Source organism: Scylla paramamosain, chromosome 7, assembly GCF_035594125.1.
Source record: "Scylla paramamosain isolate STU-SP2022 chromosome 7, ASM3559412v1, whole genome shotgun sequence".
Lineage (NCBI taxonomy): Eukaryota > Metazoa > Arthropoda > Malacostraca > Decapoda > Portunidae > Scylla > Scylla paramamosain.
In genome coordinates this window covers 26,594,614-26,607,553 of record NC_087157.1, presented here as the reverse complement: position 1 = coordinate 26,607,553, position 12,940 = coordinate 26,594,614, and the positions used below count along the sequence as shown (strand labels likewise).

The 12,940-nt window shown below is 39.5% G+C and overlaps 1 protein-coding gene across 1 annotated transcript; it reads right to left on the bottom strand.

Annotated features, from left to right (window-relative positions):
• Positions 1-6,067: 6,067 nt before the first annotated feature.
• Positions 6,068-12,800, bottom strand: LOC135102273 (molecular chaperone MKKS-like). The gene is made up of 5 exons (XM_064007231.1): positions 12,745-12,800; positions 12,284-12,370; positions 9,361-10,533; positions 8,471-8,644; positions 6,068-7,289 (listed from the first exon to the last, which is right to left on the bottom strand). Exons 3-5 carry the CDS (start codon positions 10,531-10,533, stop codon positions 6,564-6,566), a joined length of 2,073 nt encoding a protein of 690 aa, XP_063863301.1. The 5' UTR covers positions 12,284-12,370; positions 12,745-12,800; the 3' UTR covers positions 6,068-6,563.
• Between the last annotated feature and the right edge of the window lie 140 nt (positions 12,801-12,940).

The following is a 12,940-nucleotide window of genomic DNA, read 5'->3' as shown; positions in this document are numbered from 1 at the left end:
ATGCAGCTTTGTAGCAATTGACCTTGACATCTCCTTTACCTTCTTAGCAATAGAGGCCTATTCAGCTTTCTTGTACCATTGAGTAAATCAAGCCCTTCAGCTTCTTCCTTAATGTACTGACTGTATGAGGAACAAAAGTCTCCAGTCCAGTTGGGTTCCCTGTTGGCCTTTTGGCCTTAGGGGTCATATCCTCCATACTACAGAAAAAGGACAGGAAAGAAGCTGTTGATTGGGAGTGGAGCATCCTTGCTGACACAATACCTGCACCTTACACAGGATCTAATTTGCTTGTTTTTTTTTTGTAAATAAGCAAATTATATATATATATATATATATATATATATATATATATATATATATATATATATATATATATATATATATATATATATATATATATATATATATATATATATATACACACACACACACACACACACACACACACAGACACACACACATATATATATATATATATATATATATATATATATATATATATATATATATATATATATATATATATATATATATATATATATATATATATATATATATTTTTTTTTTTTTTTTTTTTTTTTTTTTAGTTATTTTTTTTATGTAGGAAGGATACTGGCCAAGGGCAACAAAAATCTAATAAAAAAATGCCCACTGAAATGCCAGTCCCATAAAAGGGTCAAAGCAGTAGTCAAAAATCGGTGGATAAGTGTCTTGAAACCTCCCTCTTGAAGGAATTCAAGTCATAGGAAGGTGAAAATACAGAAGCAGGCAGGGAGTTCCAGAGTTTACCAGAGAAAGGGATGAATGATTGAGAATACTGGTTAACTCTTGCGTTAGAGAGGTGGACAGAATAGGGGTGAGAGAAAGAAGAAAGTCTTGTGCAGCGAGGCCATGGAAGGAGGGGAGGCATGCAATTAGCAAGATCAGAAGAGCAGTTGGCATGAAAATAGCGGTAGAAGACAGCTAGATATGCAACACTGCGGCAGTGAGAGAGGGGCTGAAGACAGTCAGTTAGAGGAGAGGAGCTGATGAGACGAAAAGCTTTTGATTCCACCCTGTCTAGAAGAGCAGTATGAGTGGAACCCCCCCAGACATGTGAAGCATACTCCATACATGGATGAATAAGGCCCTTGTACAGAGTTAGCAGTTGGGGGGGTGAGAAAAACTGGCGGAGACGTCTCAGAACACCTAACTTCATAGAAGCTGTTTTAGCTAGAGATGAGATGTGAAGTTTCCAGTTCAGATTATAAGTAAAGGACAGACCGAGGATGTTCAGTGTAGAAGAGGGGGACAGTTGAGTGTCATTGAAGAAGAGGGGATAGTTGTCTGGAAGGTTGTGTCGAGTTGATAGATGGAGGAATTGAGTTTTTGAGGCATTGAACAATACCAAGTTTGCTCTGCCCCAATCAGAAATTTTAGAAAGATCAGAAGTCAGGCGTTCTGTGGCTTCCCTGCGTGATATGTTTACCTCCTGAAGGGTTGGATGTCTATGAAAAGACGTGGAAAAGTGCAGGGTGGTATTATCAGCATAGGAGTGGATAGGACAAGAAGTTTGGTTTAGAAGATCATTAATGAATAATAAGAAGAGAGTGGGTGACAGGACAGAACCCTGAGGAACACCACTGTTAATAGATTTAAGAGAAGAACAGTGACCGTCTACCACAGCAGCAATAGAACGGTCAGAAAGGAAACTTGAGATGAAGTTACAGAGAGAAGGATAGAAACCGTAGGAGGGTAGTTTGGAAATCAAAGCTTTGTGCCAGACTCTATCGAAGGCTTTTGATATGTCCAAGGCAACAGCAAAAGTTTCACCAAAGTCTCTAAAAGAGGATGACCAAGACTCAGTAAGGAAAGCCAGAAGATCACCAGTAGAGCGGCCTTGATGGAACCCATACTGGCGATCAGATAGAAGGTTGTGAAGTGATAGATGTTTAAGAATCTTTCTGTTGAGGATAGATTCAAAAACTTTAGATAAGCAGGAAATTAAAGCAATAGGACGGTAGTTTGAGGGATTAGAGCGGTCAACCTTTTTAGGAACAGGTTGAATGTAGGCAAACTTCCAGCAAGAAGGAAAGGTAGATGTTGACAGACAGAGCTGAAAGAGTTTGACTAGGCAAGGTGCAAGCACGGAGGCACAGTTTCGGAGAACAATAGGAGGGACCCCATCAGGTCCATAAGCCTTCCGAGGGTTTAGACCAGCGAGGGCATGGAAAACATCATTGCGAAGAATTTTAATACATGGCATGAAGTAGTCAGAGGGTGGAGGAGAGGGAGGAACAAGCCCAGAATCGTCCAAGGTAGAGTTCTTAGCAAAGGTTTGAGCAAAGAGTTCAGCTTTAGAAATAGATGTGATAGCAGTGGTGCCATCTGGTTGAAGTAGAGGAGGGAAAGAAGAAGAAGCAAAGTTATTGGAGATATTTTTGGCTAGATGCCAGAAATCACAAGGGGAGTTAGATCTTGAAAGGTTTTGACATTTTCTGTTAATGAAGGAGTTTTTGGCTAGTTGGAGAACAGACTTGGCATGGTTCCGGGCAGAAATATAAAGTGCATGAGATTCTGGTGATGGAAGGCTTAAGTAGCTTTTGTGGGCCACCTCTCTATCATGTATAGCACGAGAACAAGCTGTGTTAAACCAAGGTTTAGAAGGTTTAGGACGAGAAAAAGAGTGAGGAATGTACGCCTCCATGCCAGACACTATCACCTCTGTTATGTGCTCAGCACACAAAGACGGGTCTCTGACACGAAAGCAGTAATCATTCCAAGGAAAATCAGCAAAATACCTCCTCAGGTCCCCCCAATTAGCAGAGGCAAAACGCCAGAGGCACCTTCGCTTAGGGGGATCCTGAGGAGGGATTGGAGTGATAGGACAAGATAAAGATATGAGATTGTGATCGGAGGAGCTCAACGGAGAAGAAAGGGTGACAGCATAACCAGAAGGATTAGAGGTCAGGAAAAGGTCAAGAATGTTGGGCATATCTCCAAGACGGTCAGGAATACGAGTAGGGTGTTGCACCAATTGCTCTAAGTCATGGAGGACAGCAAAGTTGTAGGCTAGTTCACCAGGATGGTCAGTGAAGGGAGAGGAAAGCCAAAGCTGGTGGTGAACATTGAAGTCTCCAAGAATGGAGATCTCTGCAAAAGGGAAGAGGGTCAGAATGTGCTCCACTTTGGAAGTTAAGTAGTCAAAGAATTTCTTATAGTCAGAGGAATTAGGAGAGAGGTATACAGCACAGATAAATTTAGTACGAGAATGACTCTGTAGTCGTAGCCAGATGGTGGAAAACTCGGAAGATTCAAGAGCGTGGGCACGAGAGCAGGTTAAGTCATTGCGCACATAAACACAGCATCCAGCTTTGGATCGAAAATGAGGATAGAGAAAGTAGGAGGGAACAGAAAAGGGGCTACTGTCAGTTGCCTCAGACACCTGAGTTTCAGTGAGGAAAAGAAGATGAGGTTTAGAAGAGAAGAGGTGGTGTTCTACAGATTGAAAATTAGATCTTAGACCGCGAATATTGCAGAAGTTAATGAAGAAAAAGTTGAGGGGGGTGTCAAGACACTTAGGGTCGTCGACGGAAAGGCAGTCCGACCTGGGGCCATTTATGGTCCCCTCCCCAGATGGGGACTCTGAGGCTGGTGTAGGAGTCGCCATGAGTTTAAAATTTTTGAGTGAATGATGTGTGTGTGTTATTAAGTGCTTGTAGTTTCGTGTGGAGGAAGAGAGTTGTCTTTAGGGGGCAGGCTGTGACTGCCCTCTTGTGTTGTGAGACACAAAGGGAAACGTTCAGTGAGGTCACAGCTGGGTTTAATGATAAGTTCACAGCACCCCCTGAACAGTGCTTTAGACCTCACTGGGAGTAATTATCATTTCGGCAGGTGTCTACTGCTTCCTCCTTCTATATATATATATATATATATATATATATATATATATATATATATATATATATATATATATATATATATATATATATTACCACCCGCCCCCCCGAAAAAATAATAAATAAATGAATAAATAAAAAGGTTACACTCTTGGTGCAAAATTAAGAAGTATGAAATATTACTGTTTTGCACCTTTACTAATTCATACTGCTGATAATCCTCTAAAAAGAGCAAATTGAACCTAACACTTAATCCCAGTCATCACTTGGAGAATAAAGCAAATGGACATCACTGAGTAGCCCAGCATCACCCTTGCAAAAAATAAATAAATATAAACAATACAAGTATGGCACACAGCAGTGGTTCTCAAATTGTTCTGTAGAACCATAGGGTTCTCTGATAGGCTACATAGGGTTCTATGTATCAAATATTCACTGACTTAAGCAGGCAGGTTATAATATGCTGACCTTTTTTTTTTGTCTATTTAAAGACTATTAGATGTCACAATTTCAACTATAATATATAACACAGTTAAGGGAAATGGAATTTACTAACATTAGCATCAGTTGAACTTTTATTACTCATGAAGCTGAAAACTATCAAAGGTTTAACTTGTTAGTGCGTGTTACCACAAGCAGCAATGATAGAGGGGGTTCTGGCAGACGTTTAGGGGGTGAGTGATGGAGTGAGAGACAGGACACCTTCGCCTTCACTTTGTATTTTTTTGGAAACACTGCAATCATTTATCTCTTTTATAGAATGAAATAAATTTTTATTATTGAAAAATAGCAAAAAACATTCAGGCTTTGCTTAAATGGATATGTTTCTGGAGACTGTGTTCCCATGTGATTGTAAACATACTTCACGGCAGTGCAGCCTCCCTCTTCTGGGTATGAGTTGGCCAGAGAGAGAGAGAGAGAGAGAGAGAGAGAGAGAGAGAGAGAGAGAGAGAGAGAGAGAGAGAGAGAGAGAGAGAGAGAGAGAGAGAGAGAGAGAGAGAGAGAGAGCAGTATACATTTCCTTAGAGCAGTGGTTTTCAAACTATTTAGTATGACGGCACACTAAGAAACAACTGATATTTTTGCAGCACACCTGCCCTATTATATATATATATATATATATATATATATATATATATATATATATATATATATATATATATATATATATATATATATATATATATATATAAAATCAGCCACCCTTCATAAATATAAATCACAATTTACAATAGTTTTGTTATATTATGTACACAAATCAAAATCATACCCAAATTTTTCACGGCACACCAAAGAGGTAATAGTGGCACATACTTTGAGAATCACTGCCTTAGAGACACACATGCACTATGCCCCATCTAGTGATGTAAATGTGATTCTATCTCTTGCCTGGAGAGAGAGAGAGAGAGAGAGAGAGAGAGAGAGAGAGAGAGAGAGAGAGAGAGAGAGAGAGAGAGAGAGAGAGAGAGAGAGAGAGAGAGAGAGAGAGAGGCTGTGGGTACATCATAACAGACAATGGTGTGCAGCTCTTCAAAGAACACACACCCACACACTGCTGATAAAAGTGAGCATCTCTTGCCAGCAGTGCATGTGGCAATGCATGGTGGAAAGCATGACTGGGAAACATTAAACAATGGTGTATATAAATCCACACCTAGTGTGGCATAAGTGGTAACTCTTACCAGCAGACCTAAGCAGCCTCTGGGACTCCTACAAGTGATCTTTAAGGTCTCCAACATATCTCTGAATTTTTTATTTTGTTATTTACCCATAGGTCATCAAGTTTATGCATTATTTTACATTTTATAATGTAAATTAGTGAAAATGTAAGCAAAAGATGCCTTCATCGTCTCATTTCTCAGAATTATTGGCTTGAAAAGGCTACCAACATTAATCTTGGCCACCATCCTGATCCCTTGGGCACGGGAAGGGGACAGGGCCATTCTCAGCTACTCGAGCTCCTTGAGTGAGGTCGGGGAATATTAATACTATGGCTGTAAATGTGTCTTGTGTGCTGCTATACTTGAACACTAAGCTTTTACTTGTCTACATTTTCATTACAAAGAAACTGATTACATAAAGAGACTATACTAACAGTAGCAAGTTTCATGATAAAAAAAATACTTTGAAGGTATGAGTTTTCCAACTAAATGCAGCACCAAGTAAGAAAGGTTCAATAATACAAGATCTGTAGTTTCACATTTATAGAAAACCTACATATATAACTTATGTACATTTGTATACACCAGCACACACTTAAATTTGCAGGTTTTCCAATTACATAATTTCATTAAATGATTTTTAACTGAGGTAGACTTTCATATATTCTATACACTGCATAAAAAATTTGTTGTTACCCTTTTAGAATTTATTATTATAAAATTTCTAACTAATTTTTTAACACATTCTAATACCTGGATTCTAATTACCTGGGGATTGATTTGTATTAGAATTAGCCATTAAAATGCAATTGAGCATCAAACTATAAAAAATTTCACATATTAATGTGTAGCATTCACAACCTAGAAGCCATATGGTATCAGACTAAAGGCTTAAAAGCATTACAATGTTTCACTTCTTATGAAGTTTCATCATAATTTATCAAATGAGTAAGGATGACCTGCATCAAAATTGAACATGCCTTTCAAAACTATAATGATGATGATGAAGTGCAAGTTCTAAATTTCACTTATCAAATATGCATTGGCCAATATGTAGCAGCTGCGTGAAACCCTCAAGAGCCAGTCTTGTAGCATTGAACTTTGCAGCAAAGCTGTCATACAGTGCTCCAGGTACATGCTCTTCAATCTTGGCTTCAGGCACTTTGCATTCCTCACCATCATCTTGTGGTTTGGCATATCTATCTAAAATGTCTTCTAAGCTGTCATATTCCTCAATATCAAAACTTTCTAACTTTCCCTCAAGACTGTCTATTTCTTCTTCCAAGCTATGAGGTGTCTTCTCCAGGCTGTCTACATCCTCATCACTTGTGTTTCCACAACCTTCCAAGCTGTCCTCTGTACACTGACCCAAGGATCCAGGCTCACTCTCGCTTTCCTTACTACAGGACACCTCAAGACTTGATTTGCACTTACCTGACTTTTGATCATTCTCCCTCTTTTGCTGAGAGGGAAAGGTTGGGAGATGATCTGAGAGCTGAAACTCTACAGGTTTCCACCAACCATTGTATTTGAATTGGACAGCTTCTTGTGTCACCAAGCCACACACACAATGCTGTGGAGGACTGGCTGGCAAGGCGGTGCTGGATCCAGTAACATCTTTCAGCAAATGCGGTGGAGTGTGCCACAAGTGGTGAAACACTGTATCCACTGACCAATCAAATCTATTTGAAGATCCCCCACTAAGGTACAGAGCCAACTCCATCAAGGTGCGGACAAAAATATTTCCAACCTGCAAGATGAGATCGTTAGATGCTTGTCTAAGTATCAGTTCAAACATATCATAGTGAAGATTGATATGCAGGATTTGATAAATCTCACAAGGCCATGGATTGAGATAACTTGTATCTTGAGAAACGTCATTTTAATATAACCTCATAGCTGAGAAGGCTAGGGTTTGAATCTCAAGTCAGGTATAGACAACTTAGCACCATCTTTCATGATGCATCTCTCTACACCTGATAAAAAATGGTCCAGGACATAAGCCAAGGAGCTGTCATAAAAACTTGGAGGGGGAACACATATAATGCTTATATGTAGAGGTTAACACATGGCACACAATATCTATACTATACACATGCATTTTAGGAATTGAGTTCTGTTCCTATAAAACTTTCACAATTAGAAAAATTAAATAGATATTTTCCATGTACTCCTCATTCTAGCAAAAAACTTAATCTAGTGACATCCTTCATTCACATCTCTTTGAAGCAGCAAAGTTAATTTCAAATTATATCATATCTCTGGCAGCAAGGCAGTTACAAAAACATTGAGAGATGGGAAGGAAAGCTAATGGGGTGGTGATGGCTGGTTCTAATCATTAGCCATCCAAGTATTTGAAGAATAATGTGGAATGACACAAATGTGCAGAGTGAGAAGTGAGAAAGTACAAAAATTAACTGTTGTTTAAAGTTGGCTGACAAAACTGTACTAAACGTTTTTGATGGTTTGGACATAGGAAAAGTGACCTGTGAAGATTATGGGATCATATGTGAGCAGGCCATGAATGGGAGGAATAGATGGTATGATAAAATGTTAATAGCAAGATGGATGCCTGTGGAGTAAAGGAGAATGTGTATCCAAAGTGAAGTTGAATGGAAAACATGAATGTATGAATGTGACATGATACTGAGGACCTATGTCAACCACATTTGGTCCAATTAACTGATAAGATCAGATATCAGAAAGAGAACTCCTTATTATATTATAGCAACTGTAAAACTGAAGTAGAGAGAGATCCATCCACATATAGGCTCAGGATCCAAGAAAGATTTCAATCTTGTCTTGGGAAATGTTTAAGTGTGTGTGTGTGTGTATGTGTGTATGAGCACCTTGTCCCTGGTACCCTTCTCTTCTGGGGCACTGGCTTGGCATATATATAGATCAATAGTTTTACTCTAGAAAAGAATTCACCTTAAAGATGTGGTAAGGAGAAGCACCAGCAAGTTGAGTGAGGAGCTGAGCATTGGTGGTAATGAGATGAGTAACAGTGGTGGCAGCCCAGGCCTCCAGGCAGCCTCCACCACACACCACACGCCCATCCACCACAGCCATCCGTAAAGCAGCTAAGCAGCTCTCAGTAGTCTCCTGCAAAACATTCTTTTTTATACTCTTATATGCTGATGCTTTAACTCAAGACTACACGTATTTATACACTAACTAATGGAAGGCTATAATGTTGGAAGCAACAAACTTTTCATAACTTGTGGACTTACTAGCAGGACCCATGGATATATCATGGTATGATAATTTGAACTATTACAATCTTTGATATGTATACTTTAGAGGAAGAGGAGGAGGACATGTAGAAGGAGAAGGAAGGAAGGAAGGAGATGGTGTAGAAAACTTAGTAAAAATTTGTACATGTTTAGGTAAAGTTACATGAAGTAATGTGTGGTGAGGTTAGGGTTAGGATAGGTGAATTTGAGTCACCTGACCTAACCACCACCATGACCCAAACCCAAGTCAGTCAGTGAGTTAATGAGTCTGTCAGTTAGTGAATCAGTGACTCAGTCAGTTGAGGGGAAGTGTAGGAGAAAGAGGGAAAGAGGATGTGTAGAGGACTTGTAGCCAAAATGTGTAGATGAGAGTATGGTGATACCAAGGCATGACACTGAGGATGTATCAATATATGGATGTGTAATCTTTATAATCAAAATTTTTATGGATGTGTAATCTCTGTAGTCAAAATTTTTATCAATATGTTCCATGGGATAAATTTCAAATAAGAAAATCAATGGATTATAACAACTACAAATCTAAATATTTGTTCCCATGATGGGAACAATATTAAATAACAATACCTTAAGTGTTGGTAGAATACTTGGACTGGTAGTGGGTAACAAGAGAGTTGACACACATCCCTCACTGTTGTCCAACAGAATGTAGTTCTTGTTGTTAAAGACCACATTCTGTGCTGAGGTCAGTGTTCCCAGCACAGCATCACTCAGTTCACCCGGTAAGTTGTTGAGGTTGCTGACACCCCTGCATCCACTAATTCTTATTAGTGATTCAGCTGCACTGGTGCCAAGCCTTTCCAGCACCAGGCAGCCAACACGCTCCAATTCAAACTTGAGCACTGGATGCACAGATTTCTGGTTGGCTATGATGCTGATGTTTCTCTTCTTTAGTATAGACATGAGACTGGCCAGGACTAAGGATCCAAAGTTGTCCTCCTTGGTCCCTGGCCCTCCCCAGGCAACAGAAGTTGTCTCTTCTGTATAAGACAGTGCCACTGTGAAGAGCAACACCCTGATCTCACCCAGTGCTCCAATCTCCTCTACTCTGTTTAGAGAGACATCAGGATTCCGATACAGCATACCCTCAAAGATGGCTCCTGGGGAGGACGGTCCCTCTTCCTGAGCAGTAATGGAAACATGTCCAAAACCATTATGTATGTATTCTCCAGGGATGCTCTTGAGGAATGCACGAACTATAATGATGCTAAGATCATTGGCTTCAGACTTGGTGAGGCCCAGACAACTTTTGGCACCTATTATTGTTTTCACAAAAGACACCACTTGATCCATTTCCCCAATGTCCAGTTCCATCACCACCTGTGGTGGGAATTTGTCCAGCTGTTCCACCAACTGGGAAATTATCCACTCTGAAACACAACTGACAATTGGGTGTGGCATCTCCTCCTCACACTTCAAAGCTTCCTCCAGCAGTCCAACACAAAGAAGGCCAGTATACAAACCATTAAGGCCACAAGAGGAATTCTGAGCACTGATTAGTGCATTGATATATTTTGTGGTAGGATGAGCAAAAGACAGTTCTTTAACAATTTCTGATGAAGATGATACCAATGCTTCCCTACCTACAGCATTGCTAATTAAAACAGAGCTACCCTTTGGTCCATAGGCAGAAAGCAGCAGCTTCCGATAGCTAGCCAGCATGGACAAGCAAGATGGGTGACCCACACTATGACAAAACACTCCCTTCACACGCTCTCCTTCTAACACCACACCCGACATCTGAAATACAAAACACATTCAGTAATCATCCTATTTCTCCTGTCACAACTCATCAATTAAACAAGAGCATCAGTTTATATGATAGTATCTATGATTGAGTGAATTTCACGTCCTCACATATAAGGAACACAACTCTGGTATTCCTTGTTGTTATTGTTATGACCACAATTTCCAGTCCCTTCACAAAGCTGCCACACCTGGACTAGCTTTCCCCCAAGTCACCTACATGACTGGGTGCAGGGCTTAATATGGGTTACAAGGTCCACACTAGAGTCATGCACCCTTCTTACCAATGGTCGTAACACCAGGTATGTTACACAAATGAGGTTGCCAGTCTGTTTTACCTACCCACAGACAAGGGAAATACAACAAAAACAATGCCTGCAGAACTCATTCTCCCACTGTCCACCACTGTGTTATAACCTCTACCCTAGTAGTGTCATTTACAGCCTTCTGAACAGTAGGCCTGATCAGGGCTTGAGAAGTTCACTACAGATCTAATCACTTAAGTCCTCTGCGGCTGAGCAACCTCAGCCCACAGAAGCATTTAGCCTGAAACAAGAACACAAAGTAACATGAATACTGCCAAGTGCCCACAAACAAACAGGAGGGTAATTCACCTCTCACTGTAACACAGCTTGGCTTGCACACAAGCTCAGCCAAGGAGTCGCGTCCCTGATTTTAGTGTGTTACAAATTAACTACACTTCTTGGCAGGCTAAATTGGAGACTCGTATGCTAATTAAGTAGGCTGGGGCATACGGCCAGTAATTACTCACTTATCCAACTAACTGTAATCCCATCCCAGTCTCCGCCAAATACTACTTCCCGTCTTAGTACATCTGTCTTGTGTAAGCGCTGGGTAGTGACTGACTGTGGGAAAAAGCGTGCCAAACACTCTCCTGCTCTGCTGCTATGGGGTGGTGACACACACACACACACACACACACACACACACACACACACACACACACACACACACACACACACACACACACACCCCATCCGCTGCACCCTGCACTGGCTTACCGTATATGAATAAAACATTTCACTTCTGACAATTCTCATGACTAAGCTATAGGGGCTAGGTAGATACTGATCACTTTATCTTCAACTTTTCAACAATATAATGTGAGGCTCAATCAAAAGGGACATTTAGAAATGGGGTAAATTAATTTGGGAAAGAGGATCTATGCACGTGAGGGTTCTTACAGTAATCTGAGGGAGCGAAAGGTCACCTGTAATCATACGTCTGGCATTTGTACTCTCTCTCTCTCTCTCTCTCTCTCTCTCTCTCTCTCTCTCTCTCTCTCTCTCTCTCTCTCTCTCTCTCTCTCTCTCTCTATTCTTCTATTCATTCTTACTTCTCTTCACTTTACGTTGCTTCATCTTGCACACAACACTATGTTCTTGTAATTATTCTTTCATTCTCCACTACATTGACTGGAATCTGCTGTTCTCCTTTTGGTTTCACTTAGTGACCAACTCAAGAAGGATATATGAATCATGATGTTGCCTGTTATCACACTAACTCTGACCAGTATTAACAAAATTGTGAAAAAGCTAGAAGTAAAGTCCATAATAAATTATTTTCTACCATGGCAAGGACCAATACCATGCCAATCTGTTTTTCATAAGATAAATTATGGTTTCCTAACAATCCCTCTGCAATGCTAAAACACATAATAGGCTGTAATTCCCATTATTATTTTGTTACTTATAAGTAGAATCCACAGAGACATTTAATTTACCTTTCTGCTACAGGAATAACTGGCCTGCTACTCTTCTTTCTTTAATCCTAGTTTGTTCTTCATCCCTTCACTAAGATATCTGGCACCCTGTGGAAGCAAAGATAGGATTTCAAAACACATGTAAAATAATAATAATAATAATAATAATAATAATAATAATAATAATAATAATAATAATAATAATAATAATAATAATAATGATAATGAAAATAAATAAATAAAATAAAACAATAATAGATAAATTAATAAATTTGTAAAATAATGTAATCTAAAACATTCAAACAATATTTAGTTTTTGATAAAATGAAAGAAATCTATTGGTAATGCAGAAAAAAATAAATAAATAAAATAAAATAAAATAAAATAAAATAAAATAAATAAATAAATAAATAAGTAAATAAATAAATAAATAAATAAACTGAAAAAAAAATAAATAAAAAAATAACATAATCCCAACTCACCTCAATGACAGGGAGGTCTTGGCGTTGCTGCTTTGGTACAAACATTTCGATGTCCTGTATTTTCTGCCACCCAAAGTGGACACCCACTAATACAGGAACCATCACCACCAGGACAACGTTGCGGCGCAGGAACTCCCGCGCACGACCCATCCCAGTCCCCATCTCTTGAATCTGCAGGGGGTTGCTCCTCCAAATC

What these genes read in the sequence shown, in the direction of transcription:
- LOC135102273 (XM_064007231.1), bottom strand. Translation starts at nt 10,533, where the DNA reads ATGTCGGGTGTGGTGTTAGAAGGAGAGCGTGTGAAGGGAGTGTTTTGT. An exon ending in GTATTCTACCAACACTTAAG is followed by an intron (nt 8,645 to 9,360) that starts GTATTGTTATTT and finishes AATGTTTTGCAG; the next exon opens with GAGACTACTGAGAGCTGCTT. An exon ending in CTCCTTACCACATCTTTAAG is followed by an intron (nt 7,290 to 8,470) that starts GTGAATTCTTTT and finishes CTCATCTTGCAG; the next exon opens with GTTGGAAATATTTTTGTCCG.